This window comes from Dinoponera quadriceps, unplaced genomic scaffold (genome assembly GCF_001313825.1).
Source record: "Dinoponera quadriceps isolate SergipeBrazil2010 unplaced genomic scaffold, ASM131382v1 scaffold248, whole genome shotgun sequence".
NCBI classification, from domain to species: domain Eukaryota; kingdom Metazoa; phylum Arthropoda; class Insecta; order Hymenoptera; family Formicidae; genus Dinoponera; species Dinoponera quadriceps.
Genome location: NW_014554606.1, coordinates 342887 through 366973, shown reverse-complemented (window position 1 = coordinate 366973; position 24087 = coordinate 342887). Strand labels below are relative to the sequence as shown.

At 40.1% G+C, this 24087-nt stretch overlaps 3 protein-coding genes across 5 annotated transcripts; 2 read left to right on the top strand and 1 right to left on the bottom strand.

The window, feature by feature from the left end:
- Window positions 1–550: 550 nt before the first annotated feature.
- LOC106752337 (sodium-dependent nutrient amino acid transporter 1-like) lies at window positions 551–7145 on the top strand. The gene is made up of 11 exons (XM_014633967.1): window positions 551–770; window positions 1839–1922; window positions 2118–2198; window positions 2513–2762; window positions 2874–3114; window positions 4499–4873; window positions 5267–5456; window positions 5557–5733; window positions 6040–6316; window positions 6545–6639; window positions 6953–7145. The coding sequence occupies exons 1-11, from the start codon at window positions 762–764 to the stop codon at window positions 7124–7126; spliced, it is 1953 nt and encodes a 650-aa protein (XP_014489453.1). The 5' UTR covers window positions 551–761; the 3' UTR covers window positions 7127–7145.
- LOC106752336 (tubulin polyglutamylase TTLL5) lies at window positions 7069–24027 on the bottom strand. 3 transcript variants are annotated; one of them, XM_014633964.1, is made up of 15 exons: window positions 23688–24027; window positions 21417–21593; window positions 21221–21304; window positions 21019–21142; window positions 15849–15955; window positions 14891–15104; window positions 14380–14636; window positions 13648–13847; window positions 13107–13330; window positions 12516–12711; window positions 12202–12367; window positions 11738–11875; window positions 11190–11340; window positions 10796–10962; window positions 7069–10552 (listed from the first exon to the last, which is right to left on the bottom strand). In XM_014633964.1, exons 2-15 carry the CDS (start codon window positions 21581–21583, stop codon window positions 10354–10356), a joined length of 2394 nt encoding a protein of 797 aa, XP_014489450.1. In that variant the 5' UTR covers window positions 21584–21593; window positions 23688–24027; the 3' UTR covers window positions 7069–10353. The 3 variants fall into 3 exon arrangements, with proteins under 3 accessions (XP_014489450.1, XP_014489452.1, XP_014489451.1); XM_014633965.1 differs by lacking the exon at window positions 7069–10552 and having other exon boundaries at window positions 10869–10951; XM_014633966.1 differs by lacking the exons at window positions 12516–12711; window positions 13107–13330.
- On the top strand, window positions 17834–21008 carry LOC106752338. The gene is made up of 2 exons (XM_014633968.1): window positions 17834–17874; window positions 18617–21008. The coding sequence occupies exon 2, from the start codon at window positions 18630–18632 to the stop codon at window positions 20358–20360; it is 1731 nt and encodes a 576-aa protein (XP_014489454.1). The 5' UTR covers window positions 17834–17874; window positions 18617–18629; the 3' UTR covers window positions 20361–21008.
- Window positions 24028–24087: the final 60 nt, after the last annotated feature.

Genomic DNA, 24087 nt, shown 5'->3' with positions numbered 1-24087 from the left:
GGATGACGGTCAACAAGGATAACCACATGCGAGAGATATTTTCAATAGCACGCTCGTCCATGCTGAAGAAAGGATTTGACGATAGCTACGGAAATTTAGTGAATATTTGCCGACCAAATATTTTGATTACCGCAACCAAATAATTTAGTTACGTATATTATATTATTTGGTTGCGGTAATCAAGTGTTTGGTCAGTAAATATTCACCGAAAGTTTAATATTTATCAACAAATTCTTTTTTCAGTGATATGATTCCGATGTGTCAGTCGAAATTGCAAAAACTTTAAAATCCCGGTTGATATGTTTTTCAGCGAGCATTCCGGTCTTTGGGTAATTCCCATATGACATCATACATTTTTGGAGATTGCGAAAATCTCGTTTCAGTATAGTAAATCCCCACCTTGTCCTCCGCGATTTGATTGTGTGATTCGCGTGAATTATAGCTCGCTACTTACGTAGATCGCCTGGCCTTTCCCTACCTTGAGAGCGTATCACGGTATTGCGTTACCTGCGCAAACGCAATCTACGTTCTCTCACTGTGGCCGCAGGATCTCGGTTTTAACGGGTATCCCAGTGATGCATGCCGAAATTGCCAGTTTGTGCAAGATGTTGAGAGCTGCAACTACTTAAATTTGTAAACACTTTCACCGTGTCCCCCGTGTTTGAATTTTCTAATTTTTTCTCGCTCGTCGCCGTAAAGTCCGCGAGTATCTTACGTTTTATACCGTAATATCTTGTATATTTTTTCTCTAACCGAGGAAAATGGGGAAGGTGAGAATTTATAGTAAGGAAATCGGACGAAATTTTCGGATATTCTCGCAAAACTAGTTCAAAAGCACAATGTGAGAAGTGAGACAGGTGTGGTTCGTTCGAAATCTTTGCAACGCGCGCGAAAATGTCGCGCGTCGCTTTTCCGAACTGCTGGAAACTCGAATAGACGCACTTCAGAAACGCGCTTCCATTAATAATTTTCAGAACTACTTGCGATATCCCCGCAAAGTTTCGTCGCGACTTAATAATCTCTACTACAGAGTCCCTGAAATCGGCATGCGAATTTACCTGTCCTCGCATGAAGGTGACGAAATCCAGCCGTGATAATCCATTCCAAATTGAAGAATAATAATCGTCGTGTGATTGACCGAGAGAGATCCATCCTTTCCTTTCACTCTTATGACGTCCTCCAAATTCACGTCGTGCCGTGCTTGTAAGAAACAGGGTCAACATAGTGATTGACTACAGTTACGGCAAAAAGTACGGAAACAAGTTCGCGTGACGAAAAAAATTCGACGTATCTGAGAACAGTTCAATGGCATCTGACTTAAATGGAAAAATAAATGATAAAGGAAGAATAAAAAATATATATGTTCATCGTTTGCTCGATCCCGGTCGTTACGAGTAATTTTACACGATTTCTTCACTGTCGCACCGATTGAGAAGTCACAAATGCAAATTGAGAAATCTATGAATTTGCACGTCGCTAAAGCGAATCTTTGTGCTTCATGTTAACGAGACATCTGTTCTTTTTGTTATTGTGATGTATTTAATTTTTCCTTTCTTTTAACTTTACAATTATCTCGTTTAACATCGCACGGTGGTCGCGCAACGTTGCGTGATGAATGACGCATATACAAAGTACGAATATAATATAGGAGTATTCAGAATGAGACCTTCATATTTCATAAACAGAAATATTGATTATATAATTATAGTAATTATATTGAACGACGCATTGAGAAGGATAGGAGGGTTTAATAATAGAAAATATGCGGATGATATGTTGCGTGATGATAAATAATTAGTAATAATAAGTAAATGTGATAAAATTGCTTCCCTTCGCAGGATGGGAAAGACAATCCAGGCTTCATTGGCGATAATGGCCGTAGCAGTAGGGAAAGGCGGAACTCGAAGGAAATCTTTGGAACGGTACGAAAGATATATTTACTTCTTATGTATCTACGTTCTTCAAAAAGCCAAAAATTTATCGTTTAAAACTCTATCGCATAGAGCTCTCCTTGACATTTTTTTTTATGAAAAAATCTACGAGTTGTTGAGATTAGATTTTGGAATGTTACAATGTCCGCAACTGTAGAACCGGAAAAATTAACATCTTTTTTACAGAATAACGATGGAATTAGCTTTGTCTGTCCGATCTCAGACGACAAGAAACTGCCGTTATCGTTTTCGCCACTGGAAGAGACGGTAAATATAATCCATCGCTGTAAGACATCAGATATAATTTTACAATCTTACAGCTTAAGTTAAAGTGTAATTTTAGAGCATTTTCGGGTCATTGCCGGTTGTAGCCAGATTTTCGTTATTAGCTCAATTGTTGTGCCTCACACATAGCACAGTTAATTTCATATACGTTCTCGAAACGTATATGATATGATTGTGAAACATTATCTATATTTCAAGAAGGTATATGAAATTAACATGTATTACCTAAGTATATAAATATAATATTTAATGATATTACACGTGTTGTTTCACGTGTGCAAAATGTTTGCTCGCAGCCGATAGCGGAGAACGAGAAAGAACGGGCGACCTGGGGTAACAACACGGAATTTCTAATGTCCTGCATCGCAATGTCCGTCGGACTCGGCAACGTTTGGCGGTTTCCGTTCACCGCTTACGAGAACGGCGGTGGTGCTTTCCTAATCCCATATATCCTCGTGCTTTTCGTCGTGGGGAAGCCATTTTACTATCTGGAGATGATAATGGGCCAATTTGCTAGCAGTTCCTCCGTGAAAATATGGTCCGCCGGTAATAACCAGAAATATATCAAGATTGTCCAGTTATTTTCTTTCATTTTTTTTTTTTTGGTATTAATAATAAGTAATTGCAGAATATTTACTTTTATATGTTATTATTCAGTACCGGCATTCCGTGGCGTCGGCTGGGCACAAACGTATTCGACGGTCGCCGTCGGTACTTATTACTGCTCGCTGATGTCGATCAGTTTGTTGTACCTCGCGAATAGTTTCGCGACGCAACTTCCATGGTCGGCGTGTTTGGAGGAATGGGGAGACAGTTGCGTGAATTCGGCCGGAATGGATAACATCACTGTGCGCAGCAACACCACCGTGGTGAGAAGTTCCGCCGAACTATATTTTACGTAAGTCCGCACAAAATGTTTGCTCGTTGTTGTTGTTGCACGACAAAACTTTGTACGCTTGCCTTTTGCACCAATGCACAGGATTTTATTATCGAAATAGCTGATTCATTAATGCGCATAAATTCACAGATTTTAAATTTACCACATGTTAATGAATTTCATTTGCCACGAGATTGATTGAATCTTTTTTGTTATCTCAATGAATCTTCCCAATAAACACCAACTAACAACAACGTTACATCAATATTATAATTTCTTACTTAATAACGTAACTTTTACACACAACATTTACAATTATATTATTAAGTGGGAAATTATAGGGGAAGGCGGCATAAATGAGAACTCTGCCAATAAATGAACTTTGTCATATAGCAAAACGAAAAAATCACTAGATAGTGCTGAAATCGACACGGATCCAAAGTATAATAGATCTAAGATCCTCTCCTAATATTGCTGTTCTAAGATCTAATCTCATTAATTGATATTAATAATATAATATTACTGTTAGTTGGTGTTTACTGGGTTCATTATTTACAATATAAATACATACATATACTCTAGGCAGCACAATGTTCAGAATCGAGACATAAAATGTCTTTAAGACCCCCTAAACCAGGAATAGTCATCTGGAGTCATTTAGACTTCCGATTAAAAGCCGCTATTATTAACAAAATCTAGCGCATTATCGATTGCTCTGATGATTCATTGTTATTTAGGAATATTATAAATATAGATTTATTCGCTACTTTTTAGAAAAAATGAGGAGAATCCGAAAAAATATTTGAGAAACGGAATGAACACATCAAATATTCGTGATCGTTTGCGAAAAGAAAACAATGAGGTGACTATTCCCGGATTAAAGACGCCTGAATATAAAATGTCTTACGTCTAATTTTGGACATCGTGCTCTCTGAGATGTTCGCAAAATATAAGCGAAAACACCGGATTAAAGGATTAAAACGTAGAAGAAAGTAGAAGCAAAAGATACGTAATAAATAATATACCTACCGTAATATATCTACCGTATGACAATGTGAACGTATTTTCTGTTTATTAACGATAAGAAGCAACATGTTGTTCACAATCCACGAGCTTAATTTTAATTCTGATTCATAAAGTAATTTCGAGTGACATCTTTTCACGGATACAAATACGATCAAATTGATTTCCTTCACGCGCTTGTACAACATTCGCGTTTTCGCATAATAAAGAAGATAATGATGCCAAAATCCACGCCTCGAAATTCTACTTCGCACGAAAACATCTCCGAACGTGTGCCTTCTTTATCATTCGATCTTCACTCCAACTTTTCCATTTTAAGTCGCTCGTTTTGCGACTGTCTTTTCGCATTTATTATTTCTTATTATTTCTCACTTTTTGGCAGGAAAGCAGTGCTGAAAGAGAAAGAGAACATCGACGATGGAGTGGGCCTTCCGGATTGGAAGCTGACAGTATGCCTTTTAATTGTGTGGATCTGTATCTGCAGCTTGGTGGCGCGCGGCGTAAAAAGTTCGGGAAAGGCCGCCTATTTCCTCGCCATATTTCCATATGTTGTGATGATCTGTTTGCTAATTAGAGCGGTGACTTTGGAAGGTGCCGTAAATGGCATTATCTTTTTCATTAAGCCCAACTTCGAGAAACTGTTCGAAGCGGACGTCTGGTATGCTGCTGTTACACAGTGCTTCTTTTCACTGTCGGTTTGCTTCGGCGGTGTAGTCATGTACTCCTCTTACAACAACTTTAACCACAATATTTACAGGTTATTCTCTTCCATATGAAACAATATTGCATTTAAAAAACTAAGACGGATCAAAATCATACCCGAAACGGGGACGAATGGCACGGTTTGAAATTGAATTAAACTTCGAGCGTACAAATGAAAAAAGAGAGTGTTGGTTTTTATAAGTGTAAAAGTGGATTCTTTTCTCCACGTGCAATTGTAAGATCTAATTGAATTAAGATACGACGATTCTCTTCCCCCCCCTCTCTCTCTCTCTATATATATATATATATATATATATGTGTGTGTGTGTGTGTGTGTGTGTGTATATTTATTTATTTATTTATTTATTTATTTATCTATCCATCGACTGCACAGAGTGGACAATACGATTATTAATTAGTTAATTTATTATTTCGCTTATTTGTCCAGAGACGTTATCGTTGTGACCACGTTGGACACATTGACGAGTTTGTTGGCGGGCTTCACTATTTTCGGTATACTCGGTAATTTAGCGTATGAACTTGGCACCGATGACATAAGTCGTGTGGTACGGAGCGGAACCGGTCTTGCTTTTATTTCTTATCCGGACGCTATAGCGAAGTTTAACGTCTTGCCACAGGTACAAATTATTATGTATATCGTAGTCATAATAATAAGAAAAAACAACACGACGTAATTACGGTCGATATAAATTACAATTATCATTTTTTTTTTCTCAGTTTTTCTCCGTGCTTTTCTTCTTGATGCTGTACGTCCTGGGAATTGGTAGCGCCGTTGCGTTCGTCGGTGCTCTTAACACTATTATTTGCGACCAATTCCCAACGTGGAAGTACTGGCATGTGGTAATCGGAACGGCTGTAATTGGCTTTTTAGCCGGTACACTTTATTGCACACCTGTAAGTATTTCCTTGTAATATATATACAGATTAATGATAAAATCGTCGTACCATATCATTTTTTTTATTTCCTCAAGACCAGCCTTCAGTCCAAAAACGAAGCTGGGTATGATATTTTTTGTACATTTTTGTTTTTACATTTTTTTTCACGAGGAATCAATCTTCACAAACAGCATCATAAATCTTGCTTATCTCGAAATCCGGGAACATTGTATTTAAAATTTTACTCGCATGTAAACTTTTGTGTAAACAAGTTGCGCCATATAAACTCGATTACATTTGTAATTTTTTACACTGTTTATACAGGGTGGTCAATTCATGCTAGGTTTGGTGGATTTCTACGCGGGATCGTTTATAATCTTCTTCCTGGCCATGCTGGAGATGAGCGGCGTTTTTTGGTTGTACGGATTGGAGAATTTCTTGGACGACGTCGAGTTTATGTTGCAGAGACGCCCGTCGGTATATTGGAGGATCTGCTGGGCGATAGTCACACCGTTGTTACTTGCGGGAATTTTACTTTATACCATCATCAACTTGAAGCCACTGACTTACGGCGACATACCTTATCCATCGAAGGCACATAGTTAGTGTTTTTCGCTCATTTGACAATTGAAAATGATATTTTTCCCTGCAAGATTCTCGGTATCAAATCATGCTGAATGTTTGAACCAAATCGGAAAGAATGTTTTGAAATTGTATTATATATTCCTTCGAGAGATCAGATTTAAAAAAAAGGCTCTATACACGACTCATCGTAAAAGTGAAGACGAAAATTGAGTTTTTTTTGGTATAATCTATGAAAATATTCTAGTTGCTGGTTGGACGTTATTCACCTTCGGTGTGCTACAGGTTCCATTCTGGATGTTCTATACGATATTATCGAAAAGGAACTTGGGATTATCCGAGGTAATTTTATTAAGTATATCTAAGGGTGACTCCACCAAAATTCGGTTTAAACTAATCGACGAATAATAATAATAAGTGCCAACCAATTTTCCGTTCTGAAACTTGTCGCTTAACAATAATCGAAAAGTTCATAATTCCTATTTGCGTTAGCAAGATAGAGTGAATAATACTCAAATTAACACAGCAATTTTAAATCGTCGATTAGATTAATCAGAGTTTGATGAAAGTTACATTAAATGTTATCAATCGAGTACGGATCTTCTGCTTTAATACTCCTGCTATTCGAACATTTCCCTCGGACATTTCCCCACAGATGTTCAAGGCGGCTTTTCGCCCTTCGCCGGAATGGGGACCAAAGAGTTCCACGCGCATGGCATCCTGGCGTGAATTCAAAGAGGTGATGAATAAAAAACGCGCGAAGCGCAACTGTTCGCGAATAAAACAATTTATTTATGTGATTTTCTGTTTAGAACATAAACTCGTCTGACTTCGTATGTTACCTTAGTACTTTGTGCTATGAAATGTCGAGTGGGAGTGACAAAACGTACAAGTTGAACGAGCTTGCGTTTCAAGCGGAATTATTACATAATTTTATTTGCACTTCATCTATTTACGTTTCTTGTGTCGACAGTATTAACAGTTCGTGTTAATATAACAACATGTGAACTCTAGCGATTGTCAGTAGTCGGCTGATCTTTTCATTAAATGTGCGTGTGCACACCTGCACGATATATGTCTGCGATAAATTGCAAAAATGTTGGGTTATTTATTTTATTTTATTTATTATATGTGTTCAGAACAGTTTTTTTTTAATTTCCGACAAAATATTTGGATAATAGAGAATTTTAGATTTTAATAGAGAATTACGAAATTTCAATCTGTAACTACGAACGAGCATCTCGCATTAATGTTAGCAAATAGAGTAATGTACAATTTGTATAATGTATTCTTCGCAATAATTTGTAATAGTCCGGTGTACATTTCGCACGTTTCATCCTGTAAGATTATCATCGAAATACAATACAGCGATGCATAAATAATGCAATACTAACAAAGTTTGCCTAAGCTGCCGTGTATTTACTATTGATTGAACTATGAATTGCTATTTTCGAGTGTGACTTACAAAGGATATATATTTTTCGTTGATTTTATTAAAAATAGAAATATATATGTCGGTCAGTATTTCTTTGATAAATGTATGGTAACTTGTTCAATAAATAGATAAATACCACTAGTGAAATAAAATAGCACTTTCCAGCAGACTGTTTTAAATACTGATCATTTACATTGTTATCGCAGCAACCCAATAACAATGTTAAAAGTGCATTTTTTGAACACATATCGTAATAACGAACACGTATCGTAACAAGTCCTGATACTTGTCATAAATTACTGACCATTTATTCAAAATACTGACCAGGAATTAGAATCGAATAATCACAAGTCCGAAAAATGCACTTGACCTTAATTTAAGTTAGACATTTGACTTGCGCGATCCGAAAGAGATGTAGATACATTATGTTTATTTTAATTGCCGTTTGTAAGTACAATATATTACTCGACTTATACCTAAAAATTAAGTTAAACTATTCAAATGATAGAATTGAAGGATTTCCTATCTCCTTCCCTGTGTAGATTGTCAATAATCTGTAAAATCTCGCGTTTCATTAATTATGACTAGATATAAGCAATATATAATCGATGGAAAATATCGTCGGAAATTTTTACGCCGAGGATAATAGGTATTAATAGAGGAACACGTTCTCTTTGACGAGACGAACACAGGCTGACACGCATATAACTATAGTTTAGTCACATAATTCTAATAAAATATTTACGGCTATCTAAGATGCGGGAAAATTGATTAAATCTTACTACTGTATTTATCTGCTAGAGCGTGGAAATCGGCGACAATTCCGAGTCTTCTTACGTGCGGTGGTTCGAGATGCGTTAACGGATACAAGTCAATTGTTCTAAATAAATAGCAGAAGAAGGAAAAATCCATTTGTCTTACGCTCGTTTCGCTTTGTCACATCGTCGAACCTCACCAATCAACGAAACGTCAACCAAGATATAGTAGGTTAATTTGAAAACCGCAAAAGCCTCAAGTATCAAGTTAATTCGGAATTTAGCCTATAAATATTTACGTCACGTATGAGAGCCGGCGATATCAGCTTAATTTACTATATAGTGTAATATCTAGCTCTCTCACGGCTTGTTAATTTTCAGTACAAAACTACATCCATTCTTATTAACTATCTGACAACATTCCGATTGAATATTTGACAAGCGTACTACATGATGAAAATTACGAAATAACGTTGTGTAAAATACAAATAGGCTAACCAGATTTGCGTATCTCTAGACCTCCCGATATCTTTGGGCCGCACCATACGGGATGTATGAAATAATCATGATATATTATGTTACCGTCAACTTTATGTTTATAGGCAACAGACCTTTTTCTCACGTTACAGACTAATCAAAAAGTCCGATCTCTATTCGATGCGAAACAGACCTTTTTCTCACGTTACAGACTAGTCAAAAAGTCCGAACTCTATTCGATGCAAAACGGTAGTTAATGGCATTATTATTGAGGAAAACTTCCGTAAAGCTCCGCCTGATTACTAGCGTCATCTTCGTATGAGCGTAAAGTACAGTAGCTTAGATCCGACATAACGTTCGACGGGACTTTCTCTCGAAAAACCGTTTGTGAAGAGGTTTGTGAAGACTATAAATCCACAAAAGTGATAAGCATGCAAAATTCTCATCTAATCGGGCAACGTCCTGCGATATACCTAGAAGATGATAATATAAGTAAAATGTTATTATATTAACGTCATTATTCATCGATATTCTTTTCGAACATTGTGAGAAATAACATTCGCTAAAATCTTCAAACTTGAAACATTCAGACGGAATAAATTGAAATATCCGAATAAATTGAGATCTTTTGCACGCTCACTAGTGTCTACGATAAGCGACACACAAATAATTCACAAACGGAACTTTGAGAAAGACGATTCTCTTTTTTTTTGTTTACTATCTCCCTTGATATTGAATCGAGTCATAAATAACTTCGGACCGAGACTAATGCTTGATTTTTTCCTGGACACTCACAGAAAGAGTCTATCGAAAAATACTAGAAAAGTATCAATAAGGACGAATACACACATTATTATTAGGCTCCATCGTCCAATATTTTATACGAAAATAAACTTGGAGGGAAAAACACGAAAGTTATTCATGACTCAGCGGAATAGACTTAGAAAGTACCCAAAATATTCTTCTTTGTTTCTTTATATTGGGTTGTTCGCTAAGTTCAGACTTTTACGAAAAACTTGAAGCCGAAATTCCCACAGTCAAGCATAGCTTGCTTTCGTTGCTTTTTCTTTTTTTTTAATGACCTACCGTCAACAAGAAAATGGTCAATACATTATTGAATAAAGTTACGCCCAATTGTCAAAGTCATCGGCCTTGAACCCTTTGTAAAAATCCGCGCGAACTTATCGAGCAGCCCAACACATTCAACGTGCTACATGAAGGGATTCGTTACAGTATTAACGCGCAAGAGAGATCGCCAATTGATATTAAAATACTGCCGATACAGGAGTTGCGTGGCACTCGCGGGGCTGCTATTCGAACGGACGTGGGGTTATAATTGTATATAAGAATTGTGTGCGAAAAGTGCGAATAAGTTAGTTGCCAATTGAGTTACCTATTAATTGGATTGTTACACTTGCACTGTTCCGTTACGGCGGCATTGGAATACACCCGCGACGTAATGTGCGGCAAAGAGCCGAGAAGATTGGCGCCGCGCAGGCTGCCGGCGAAGCCGCTTCTTCCCAGGAAACTGTGAGCGCATTTGTAAAGCCGGGTTTGCAAGATCAACACGTCGTCGAGGTCTTGCTCGCTGCAACAATCGCGTTATCTCTTCACTCTCTCTCTCTCTCTCTCTCTCTATCTATCTATCTATCTATCTATCTATCTATCTATCATCGTGGATTCAGTCGGCATTCTACATTATTTAGATGCAGCGTCTGCATTCCCCGACTTGCTTCAGCCGAACGAAAAGCAACCGGTTTCCCCCATTACGGTAATCCCAACGTAACGAAGTTGCACGTTGAAAGTCATTCACGGTGATGACTGAACGTACCTTGCTGCGGCCAGAAATTTTTGGAAGAGCTTGTTAGGGACGGTACGAGGCCGATCCACGGTATCCTCGTAAAGATCCGTCTCTCTGTTGTACAGATGTAAAAAATCCGACAATTGTTTCGCAGTAATGGCAGCTCGGTCCTTGTCGCTCAGCTTACTACACGGTAACTACGGGAAAGACGAGTTATTTCGCGAATCGCCCGACCCAGTTGTCGTAATTTTTCTCTTGCCGGGAAAATCTTACATTCCACCTGCTTTAACTCATTTGTCAGGAATGTGCAACTTTCTATACGGAAAGTAAAATCTTTAAGACGACAACCGTTGTGCCGCGCATTGCGCCCCGGCAGGATCATTTTGTTCAACATATTGCGGAAGTATTCGCGTCGAGTACATACCGTGAACAGAAACGGCGTCCTCAGGCTGCAGGACGAATGTTGGAGGAATTTCATCACGAGATCGCAGCATGCCGGGTCTGCGTTGGACTGTGATATTTTTCGTAATATATAACCTAAATATAAACCGAAGGCCTTCCTCGCTTCACCGGGACTGAAATTTTGCACTAATTGGCTTAATGCGCTTGTTAGGATTTTCACACGGCGAGACAATTTCATCTTTCACTTGGGAGACCTCCGTATATACAGGGTGTCCTATTTTAATAGAAACAGTGGAATATCTTGGAAACGAAGTAATTGATTTCATAAAAAAAAAATTCAGTTGAAATGACCTTCAATTGTTGATCAACGTTATATAACTATATGAAGTTAAAGTTACCAACTTATGGTCCCCCTTCAAACCCTACAACTTTGATCTGAACCATTTTTTTTCGTTAATTACTCCGTCGTCGTGATATTTTATTGTTCCGATTAAAATGGAATATATGTGTAAAACACACATCGAGTGAAAGATTTCCTCAGTGCTCTACTTATGGATTTTAACAACGAACCTGAGTTTGTTGCCTTCCTGCATTGATTGCATCACTTGATTCTTATATTTATGCATATCTATATCCACGTTCTCCTTATTTTCACGATCCAAGCTTTGCTTGTGACCCTTTACCAATGCTCTTTCGTACCTCTCGTATCTACAATCAGATGATTTAATTACTTTTACGAGCTAAAACATTGCATGAAAATATCATTACAGTGGTGCATCATAATTTAATTTCTACCGCTTTCCTTTTTCTTTCCCATCATTTCTATTAATATTAATCCCTTGCTTATATATATACTATCTCTTTTATATGATTATATAATCTTACATGATTATCCGTATCTCTTACTTATATACTGCCTCTTTTATTTTTATCTGATTCACGCACGCACGAACAAAATGCAATAACTTCCTGATGAATAAAAATGACCGAAGGATAGCTTCACAATCGTGTGATTTAAAGACGATGCAACATACCTAGATAGTCTATCTAATGTTACTTCTGGTATTAGAAAACCGGTAACACGACTAGCTGCGGGGAACAATTGTTCATGTAACATCAGATTATGATTTGTATTGACTTGTTGCGGCAGCCTCCTCGGGCCAAGTGGGTCTGACATCATCGGCGAACCTGTAATCAGATCTAAAACATACATAATTATTACAAATCAATCAAGTCGCTAAACAGATCGTTCCGATTTCGAAAAACGCCTACTTGTTTTTCTCACTTAAACTTTATTTATTTTTTCACTTAAACAGGAATGTACTGTCAAACGTAAAATTACATTTACCCAAGTATTGCGAATAGAGCTCCCAAGACTTCGGACTTGGGAATATTCTAACAAATCCACCCCTCCTCTCGAATTGCGCTTTGGCAGACGCTACTATTCGTTGTTGCTCTGAACTTAAGCCTGACTTATTTACGTTACTTCTATTAGTGCCCTTCCTCCCCTGAGGTAATGTTTCTGCGGACTGTACCCTTCTATACTAAAACAAGAGAACGAACGTGTGCTCAGCATACCGCTGTTGTTTGACGCAATCTATTATTCTCGCTCGTTAGCCAGTTCTTGCACTTTACAAAACGAAGAAACGATATGTAAATCATAATAATGAAGTAATTATTATATGCTTAACATACATAATGCTTTATTCGTCTCCTGCCAGACGCACATCGCATGTTCTTATTTATTTTAAGCGCCAAATAAAATATCTTACGCACGTTCCTGCTAATCAAAGATGAAAAGCCGAATAAAACATAATCCCATGTTAATGAAGAAATAAATGATTTTGCGAAGCGTATATCCCGCCGTATAGACGGGGAACAAAGAAATCAAGATAAACGAGTAGATCGGTAAATAAATGTAAAAAAAAAATCAGCTTACACTAGTTATCCTTTTATTGGAATTGACGGCAGCACGATTTAAATTTTGAGGGCGCAGGATTGGATCAACAGCAGGTATCCCGACAAGAGTAAGCAAGTCTGCTATCAAAGCTGACTTGAGTCTAACATCTAGTGGCGAATCGCATCCCAATGAGGGAGTTAAATTTACTTCCAGTAACCACGGCTTCAGCGTATCATCGATTAATATATCAAAGCCAAATAGTTCTAGAATAAAAATTATATATATATGTGTATAACATGTTATCACATTATGTGTAGCATCCGAGACGTAAGAGTCCTCTTTACAAGAAAATAAATATCACACTTGAGTCTTAACGCATTTGATCCTCCGCCCAACTGAAAAAAACTGAAACTTGTTAAGGAACAATTATTCGTGGATTTCGCATATCTGGAACAGCTTCTTAATCAAATTCCACTTGTGGATCATGAATTATGTATACTTGAAAAAGAAATCGGGGATCTCACTCGTCTCTTTCTCTCTCCCTCTCCCTTCCTGACGTACTAGAAAAGTGAATAATTACCGAAACACGTCTCGGGATGTTTCACGAATTGCTTTAAGCCGCTAACAATCCCGGATGCGGTAGCGAGAATGGATTTTATGATAATGTCTTCTATGCGTTGCATTAGCAATTCCGTGTCTTGGCCCAGTGAGCGCAAGTGTCTGAGTAATGCTGACAATGTCCACTTGTGTCCCACATCCTCGGCATCCGGATCTTCGTTCCTAATAGCAAATGTTTACATGTATCTCTCTCTTTGCGGCATTATTCGGCGGATCAACCTCAATTATGTGCTCGCTTTCGTTCCCCCCCATTTCCTAATTCTTTACATTCTGTATTCCACTCCAATTGTGCACCATATCTAATTGCGCCTTCCTATGTTCCGCTTTTGTATTTTTTTTTTATACATTCTTTTCTCCCCTCTTACTCTCTTGTGTTCTATTTGACCATCTGATTTTTTAGCACCTCGCTCTAATATTAAGTGAATTGGAACCTGTCGCGTTTTCTCCGCACAGAATATGATAAAAAGAGTTTCGCATCGTAACTCGCGAGAACAGTTGCCAACCCGCAACTTTTCAGTAAGAGAGAGACAGCAAAGCAAACGGCTGCCGGCAAATTTGTCAAGTTGAATCAAGCCCCATCTCGCAAAACTTTCTTTCAAAAGCGGACTGCTCTTATATTTACGTCCCTCATTAATGCAAATAACTTCATTTCGATCACGCACGACCGCACATCGTATATTACGTTGTAACTTACTTTACATAATCCACGTGGAACTTGTTTATGCTGTAGTTGCAAAGATGCATGCAAGGATTCCAGATATATTGGTTCCCGCCGTCGTACTTGACGGTAGCGAATCTCACTAAACCTTCCTCGTATAAATAAATTAGCAAGGGGTCATAATTCGTCACAGCCACGTAGAGACGCAAGTCGCACTTGTGTCCATCGACTAAAAGCGGGTTATTTATGTACTGTGCCACGATAACCGATTCGTCTGTCAGAATCTTCTCGGGCTACAACAACGTGGTGAGCGAACGGGTAGAGAGTTGGTACAAATGTCATGACAATCTGTGTCCACAATCGAAGCGTCGAGCATCAATAAGGTCTACTACTTAGATAAAGTTGTCTCAAAGAGTGGATGTTTTCAATATTAATTACATTTGCTTTAAACTGATTATACTTAGCGATCCTCCGACACTTTTTTCCGATTGCACTTAAAAGCGAGATATGACGTGAAAATATATATATAGAAAGGAAATGCGCTTACATTGTTAACGATATAAATACCACGGCCTCGTGAGCTAGCTTTAGGTTTAACGATCCACGGTCCTCTATATCGGAAATGTGCCGAGATCAATTCCCTGGCTTCGGCCGGCAGTAAAAAAGTTTGAGGTATAAAGTCGAGATTTCGAAGGCCTTTGCTCCTTTGCATAGCTTCGATGTTTTTGTAGAGACGATCCTTGCGTGTGATCTCATAAGACCTAAAAGAACGAAATTAACTTTTTTTTTCAGAGACATTAGTATTATTTGCTTATTTATTTTACTATATTATAGTGATCATATTAGGGAACTGAATATGAAAGGAGTGGAACGACGACTGGGAGGGCACGGAAGAATTAAATAGGAAATAAATAAGGGTAAGCAAGGATAAGTGATTAAATATAAAAGACTGTGGTGGATAGGATAGAAATAACGAGAGGAGCATCGTTTGTGTATCAGACTTTAGCTAGTCAAATAATTATATAAGAGGTGGACGATGCGTTAAGATAAAAATTGCAAACTAAGTCTCTCCTTGGCATATAAGCTGAAGTAAATATACATAATTATGTGGGAAGATATAAATGTTAAAATACTGCCTCAGCCGAGAGACATTTCTCGCAGCACGGCACAAATGGAATTAATATATGCTACGCTAATTATTAGAAAATATTTAGGAAAGGGTTAAGGGAAATTATAATATAAGAAAATGATGGGAACTCAGGATTCGTTTAACGCGGAAAGTTGATTCACTGTGCACGTTCATCGTGGAATAATCGGACACGCGCGTCATTACATTTATGTTCTCCCACAAAATCAAAAATAGTACGTTGCTACAACAGCCGCGATTAAATTCTCTGAAAGATCCGTTCTGTCACTCTCTGGTTAGTCACCTACAGAGCCGATGTAAATATAAATTCGACATTTATTTTTAGTCGTGAAAGTTGTCTTGTGATAATGGTGCTCACCTGGGAAAATGGTTCACTTTCTGATAAGGCATCAGATTCCGTAGGACATCTGGCTTCGGATGATTTCCCATCCATAGAATATTAAAATCCGCCTCGTTCATCGGCACCTGAAAACAAAGACGGCAACATGTTGATTCGCTGAGTTCCCCTAACGGAATGATTAAGAGACTGTTATATTTTTAGCTTTCGCTTCTTTTTTTTCATTTCTCTACCAGAATGAAAAAAAGCACGCAAGAATGCATTAGAAATGTATTAGATGCGAGCGAATAATACACCGCTTCTCGTGCGTCTCGTGATATCAGCGACGATTGTGAAATACGGAAATACGGTGGTGGTGCGTATATACTTAATATTCGAGTTGCATCGGCATACACCGGATCGACGTCAACTCCGTTGACCTCGCAGTTTCTTTACGGAACAATACGCCTAACTACGCAAACCGACTACCAATTACTAAAATACGCTCAATTCTGAGGAAAATTGCATAATATATATATATATATATAAATAAGTGCAAATCGAAAAATATAAATAAGATCGCTCCTGAACTGACCTCGTCGTCATCGTGAGCTCGATACGTTTAGCTCCTCGAGCCGAATGACGAAACATTAATACGAGGAGAGTAATAATCAGCTTCTAGTCACTGAATACCTGCATTTTTAAATGTGTGTCGACTTTCATTATGATTTTATCGAAGAATTAATAACTGGGGCGCTAATGGCTCGGCGAGGGTCAGGCGAATTCGGGATGACAAATTTATACACGATATAGAGAGAAAGAAAGAGAGAGAGAGAGAGAGAGAGAGAGAGAGAGAGAGAGAGAGAGAGAGAGAAAACTGGTGCTAATTCGCGTCGTTCAATTTCTCTGGAAAATCACACCGTGCTCTATGCATTTTGCATAGTCAGCCTTCTCTCTCATTCACAAGAACCCGATGAGACGTTCTATTTATAAATACAAGAGAACTGCTGTGCCGTTCTATATCTAAAACCGATATAATCTGGAATTTCTAATGAGGACGTTAAATAGCAGGTGCAAGTCATTGATACGAATACGATTGTGTCGTTAACTCGGACGTTTATACTATAGAACGTGAGCGACATACTGCATCGCCGATCAAGGATAACGAGCGGGCAGCCGGGAAGGCCACGTGACGAATACTTCGATATATTCTCGCGAAGGTACACCATACAATCAAGAAAGAATCCGCATACGAGACACCGTCGACGAAAATATTGCGATATTAATACCGCATATTTGAAGATCGATAGCGTCACACGCGGGGTGTGCCGCCGTTCTCTCGTGCAAAAATCATTTTGTATCATGCGCAAAAGTCGTTCACAAAATCGCGGTGTGAATCGAAGGAACGAATACATTTCGAGATGTAACGTAAAGTAAAAATTCATACGATTTCTCGCGCTCCTGACGTTCTTATTTTTACTTCAGTTCGGCCGCAGTCAAGAACCTCGAGAGATTAATAAATCGCGTCTTAAACGACTCAGACTTCATCTCGGCGATGGAGAAGCCAGTCTTTCAAGATACACGAGTTCGGAGTACTCGTGAATAAATTAATTGTACATCAGACTATTCTCTAAAGCTCTTGTTTCGATTTGTACTTTTAATTTTACCTCGTCTCTTGAGATATGTGCTCGAGAGGAAAGAAAGAAAAGAAACGCGTACAAAGTATAAAGAATACTATACGCTCGGTTATTTATGTATCAACGTACATAAACGGACGTTGCGGTTTGGGGAAAGGAAAAGATCTCTCTCTCTCTCCCCCCCCCCCTCTTTCTCTCTTTCTTTCTCTCTCTCTCTCTCTCTCTCTCTCTGCCTCGGACGATTTACCTTGGAGGCTCGAACGATGCCTTTGGCGGATAAACTTAAAATCCGTCGAGGTCACCGCGAGGAGGCCACGACAGTGTCACGAGACGCATCAGTAGCGCGTCCTCATCAACGTAGCGATCAACGGCGGCAGTCTAGCGCGAGCTCTTGCTCAGGAGACGCCCGTAGGAACTTTGCTCGTTTTCAGGTATCTTCGCGCTTTTGCCCGCAGCAAAACATTAGCTCGGTCTTTTCGTACATCGCGACTGGCATCGCGTTGAGCAGTGCTCGGTCTAAACACATCGCATACTAACAACACGTGTGCGTTCATGTGCGTGTTTCGGCGGAACGAAAAGCGATCGCGCGCGACACTCGCCTCTTGCCAAATTTCGGAATGAGAGCGACAATCGTGAGAATGCAAACCCTCCGTACGTGGATGAAAAGAATATAATTCGAAACAAGCGGCCAAACTTTGTTGGAACGTACACTCTATTCAGATAAAATTATTGTTCCACCTGTACAAATGTATTGTATAAGATTTGTCTCTGCGACAATCTCGCTGGCATATTCGTAATTTTCCAGAGATCATTTTCACGTCGCTCAGCGGACTCCGATAACGAAGAGATGAAGCAAAGGAAAACGAAATGGGAGAATGTTTGAATTATTTTTATACTTGTTTGAAGATCCTTAGAATAAGGAGTGATGGGGGAGGGGGAGGAGAGAGGGAGAGTAGAAGAATGAAAGGGGTGAGGAGACGAAAAGAAGGGGAAGAGAGAGAAGATGGGAAAATTTCATAATTTTAAGTTTGTTAAAAGAAAGCCGACAGAGAGCGTGACGTTGCGAAAACTTTAAATTGAGTAATTAGCAAGTTGATATTCAAGTCTAACGAGATTTCCAACGGTATCCGAATTTAGCGACGAACCAACGGGTGTTAATCGTTCTTTTTTCAGCGAACGGGGCAAGATGCCGGGTCACCGTCAGCCTAAGTCCTTGGTGGTGCTTAGTTTGGGACGCGTGTGCGAGCAACTCGACGGGACGTGCCGGCGCTTGCAGTCGCTCTCGCAACGATCGACCGCGGCGCAAGCGCTAGCCTTAGCTAAACGCGTGATCAGGCCGTACTATGTGAACGCATTGCCGACTCGCTTGCGCTCCCGTGTGATCGAGGAGGCCTCGAGGACGCTGTGCCTGCCGCTACCGGACGAGCCTCACGTCGTATCCGAGCCGGCGATACTATTTCTACTGTGCCTCCTTCTCGATCGTGACATCAAACGACTGAAGGTCCAGCTCTGTTGCTATTACGGGTGCAGCTACCAAACGTCGTTGTTGGAGTTACTCGCTTCGGAGGGGACCGGACTGGAGTCGTTGCACCTGTTCCGTTACTCCTTGCTGCGCATGGACTGCAACTTACTGCGCACGGCATTGTCGAGCATGAGGAACCTGACGATACTGACGCTTCGCAATATCGCCAGCGACGCCATGCTTCGTGTCATAGGTAAGACCTGTCCGAAGCTCGTGATCCTCGACGTGGCTTGCTCGAGAGAGGTAACGGACGCCGGGCTGAAGCAGTTGCTCCTGCAAGTGGAGTTCAGAGACAAAGTGTTCGCCGCTGTGCCGGCGCGCACCAACTGGTCGCGACTGAGGAGGCTGCTCGCCAGGTGGAGGAGGAGGACGAGCGACCCGAAATCGGAGAGGAAGCGAAACAACGTGCTGCTGGAATATCACGAGAGTAAGAATCCGCTGTGCGGCACGCTCAGGGCGCTGAACATCGCCGATACCTGTGTCACCGAGGCGGGTGTGTCGCTCGCACTGTTAAATATTACACAGCTCGAGTCTTTAGCTGAATATAAGTACATAGGTCACGTGATGGAGACCGTGGACGTAGGTCGGTCGCCGCTGAGTCTGACCGAGGCGATCACTTGCGAGACGACGCCCGTGCAGCTGAAGCTTCTGGCGCAAATGTGCCCACGGATGACGAAGCTGTCCATATCCGAACCCTGGCATTACCCCGCGGCTCTGCGCGTCTTTCCCCACCTCACCTCCTTGAGTATGCACAATATACTGGCGACGAAGGAGTGGTTGGAGAACCTGTACGGTTATCTTCGCGCGCACGGCCACAATTTGCACGAGCTCGGCCTCTGGATGACGGAGCAGAGGAAGAGCCCTTTGCAGGTGGACCTGAGGGAGATTCTCAGCAGCTGTCCGAATCTACAGACACTCGTCAACGACGGGGCGAAGGTCGTGTGGACGGAAGGACAGGATCCTCCTCCTCCTCCTCTGAAATATCTGAGAAAAGTCGAACTCGGACACACGGTGGACGCGTTAACGATCACGAAAGTGTTCTCGCTAGCCCCGGAACTGACAGCGTTGCATATTCACAGTTGTCTCGACCTGACGAACCAGCACTTGGAGAAGCTACTGGAACCGTCCGTCGGGTCCGACGATGACGAAAAATTGAACGACCGTCGCGACAGCACATTGTCGAATCTGACGTGCTTCTACATTCACGAGGCGAGCAAAGTGTCAGCGATCACTGTGCTGAACATGATCAACAGCTACAAACGGCTGAGACGGATCGGCAACTTGGCTAATTGGGTTTTGGATTACGAGAGTGTTGCGATAACTGTCGCGCGTGCAAACTTGAACGTCGACTTGTGTTCCGGTCCGCATTGGAACTGGGATAACTGTATCCAATGACATCGCGTTAAGCTTGACTCTTCGACGTCGGAATAATCGCGTCCTAATACCTACAGATCGTGACACAATTCAGATTAGCTTATACTTCCATATCGATTTCACATGTAATGATTGTAATCAATTGTAAATGTATTCAACGCGGAACAATCGATTTAACGACAGGTAAAGAAGCACAGCCGTGTCTGTTAAATCGTTTTTTCCCTCCTTTTTCTTTCTACGTGCGATCATTGCATAATCCACAGACACTTCAACCTTTCGTGCAACCTCTCGGGGCTGTTATTACTCGCGTTACTTTCGACAAACTAGTTCAAACTTAGCCAAGTTGTCTCGCTGCATCACATATACATGTTACCGCGACAACGTTATCACTCAGTTGCACATAAATACAAGGTCTTATACGAGAAGTATTTTCGCAAAAGAATTACCTTTTACTTGAAAAAAGAAATTACTTAGCGATCTTTATCGATTTCCTCTCGGTTTCTGATAAATATTGATTGAATATATATTTCAAAAATTCTTATGTACTTGACGTATTTTTTTTTACCTTTGCAAGATAAGACATGTCATCGCGACGAAATTATCGGATCAATCAGTCACATATAATTGCTCTTCCAATTTTTTTTTTTATAAATAATATGTCCTTGAGAACAAGACTCACCTCTACCAAGCCGTGCGATTGTAGCAGAAGACTGATGAGCTTGGTGTCTGTTTGAAAGATCTTGTAAGTCATATGCAGCTGCTTCGCGGGCGGGTCCTCCGGTGGCGTGGCTAGAGCGGAACATCTATAAAGAACAAGTAAAATATACAGTTCCTCGAATACATAAACGTTTCCCTAAAGGGAAAATGGCCGATGAACTTACTTAAAGCGTAAAATAGGCGCCTTGTTTCCATGCGGTCTACTTATTAACCATTCGTTGTTCTGTGCACTTCGTATATTCGTTGCGCTGCAAATGAACATTCAAAGTACAAAATACATCGTTTTCGTGATTTCACAGCACGGTTTTCGACGAAAAATCGCGGTTTTTCTAGTGTCACAACTCGTTCCGGATGACTCACGTTTCTAAATTATCAGATTTATGGGGTTTGTGTACAAAGGCCTCCAATGTCTCCTCACTGCTATTGGACAATTGCGACATACCGGAAAGACTAGAAGAGGACATGAGCTCTTTCGAACGCTTCCCTTTCAGTTTCCCCGCTGCATTAGTATTCTTTCTTTGGGACATTGTGCTGTATCTAAGAAGGGCAGATAATACTTAAAATTATGACACGATTATCAATAAGAATAAAATCACCAATAAAAATCTATAGGAACGATCGACGACGTAATTGTTCATTATTCAAGAAAAAAAGACGCTATCTTACTTTACAAGAAAGTTATGGTCTGATATTGTTTACAGACTCAAAAAAAAGCGTTTGCAGCAAATACTTCGCGAAACGAAAAGTTTGACAAAAAATAAATAAATAAAAATCGTTGAATAATAACGCAGCAACAACGTGAAAGTAAGATTTGCATGTGCACGTTATATTTTATACATTTGAATTTCTATTTAATTTTTATTTTATATTTCTATTTTTACAATACAAATAGTGAGAACGGAGAAAGGCTTTTGAATTATCAATCGAATATGGAAAACGGGCTGACGAAAGTCTGTAATAAAATCTAAAATACAGATTCGTGAGCGCAGCATATAAAAATTATTGTAAAAATTACAAGTATCTACGAAGAGCCGACGTGTGTTCAACAATTTCCAATTTTGATCTAATTTTGATGTCCAATTTCAGTTACAAATCACATAAGCCGCATACGATCGTGCGTGTTCACATTGTACATAAGTTTCTCTTTCCACGATCGATTTCGTTGGCTCGAGCGCTAAGCAACTTCGTGCCCGCGCGTTTCAATTAATTACAGTGGGTACTTTTAATCCAAATTAAGGCCTCACCCTCGTGATAGAAATACCAATCAATGTTGCATACGCGTATGAATTTACGTCTGTGGTCGCATACGTATTTATATTCATATGCGTACTCCTTTAAAAACGACGCGCACGAATTTGAAATATAAAAAACCCGGATATACTACATTTGAAATTGGAGATTTGCGAGACATTAAAAATCGTTCATTTCGAACATCTCGGAAATTACTGTGAATTCGTGAATACTCACAAATGATAAAAACGATGGAAAATCCAATGGAATCGGAAATCTTACAATAATCGACTATGGAGAAACGCGTGTTTAAATATTTGCAAAATTTTCAATTGCTCCCCCGTGCACTGAGAGAAGGATTTAGTAATCGAAATTTATCGTTGACATATTTGAGTGACACTTTCAACAAATTCCGCTATGTACTTTTCAATTGGTATGTGTACTCTCTGCGAAAGATAATTATCTCTGAACTTTTACGCTTTCTGATTTCCAACACTAATATATAACGTATACATTAGTTGAAACAGCAACAAAAGTATAATAAGAAAGCCTGCGAAATTATCATTATCGTCGATCAGGAAATTATTCCTACATTTACATACACTTTCGTATTATTTCTCTTTAAATTCGCGAATGGTCTTTCTTTATCGCCGTAAATTTCGGACTCGTCAAAGTTACACATGAAAATCATTTTCGGCATTCATTCGAAACAGTTAAAAGAAAGGAAGAAGTTAAACACGAAAAGTCAAAGCGGAATGTCGCGAGTCTATTATGTACAGCGAGAGCTGATAAATCGGCCGCCCCGATATCCTTCGCCGGTAAATAAACGCTGGCAAATGGATTTCGTTTGCAAAAATACAATTTGTAAACTGCACGTAGAGACCACGGCGAAAGCCGAATTCGCTGGACTTGAAGCAGAAGAGAAAACGATCGCAGACGGATTATCTAAGCGTGTATCGCTCGCGTGCTTGAAAACTAGGGCCGAGTGTAAAGTACTTGTGCAACACGAGGAACAAGCGCGGCATTGGCATATTTTTTTTTAACGTCGAGCTCAATTATCGTTAGATCCGTCCGATAATCACGCGACGATACGCGATATTTTAATTTATTTACGGCCGGCTAAAAAAGGCGGCCGGTGAGATCGCGGAGGGCCGGCGGCAGCGGCCTGCGTGTCCCTTGCGAAGTGTTCATCCTTCACCTTAACAAATTTGTTACGTATCGCTATCGAGGCTACCACCCGTCGTTAGCAACACACGCACACTATCAAGAATCGGGAGACTGGAAGGCGCCTGTCACATTGACAGAGAGAACCTAACGTGTCGCGTCACGTCACCGCGTGCCGTCTGCTAGGAAATACACGGGGAACGCATATTTTCGCCGCGATCTCGAGTAAGGACTCACCGCGAAAGTCCGCGCACGGACTTCTTATTCCCGATCGTCGATCCTGCAATTCGTGATCCAACGGCGCATTGCAAAAGGGCTAATTCGTTTTACGATACTTGACGATCGAAGGTAAAACCGCAACCGACACCAACCACAGCCATGTCGCACGAAAGCGCAACGAGCACTACCTGCCTCTATCAATCGAATGCTGAATTAATGCCTGCGTACAGTCGCTCGTGAAAGTACCGGCATACGTCACGCGACGACGACAACTCGCGCTGCGTGTGTGCGCCTTTCGACGTGATTGCGACAGGCACTCGCAACACGCATGCCCGGCTGCGCGGTGTTATAAATAGCGATTTGTAAGAATAAACGCATCACAGCGAATAATAGTGTATATATATATATATATTTTTTT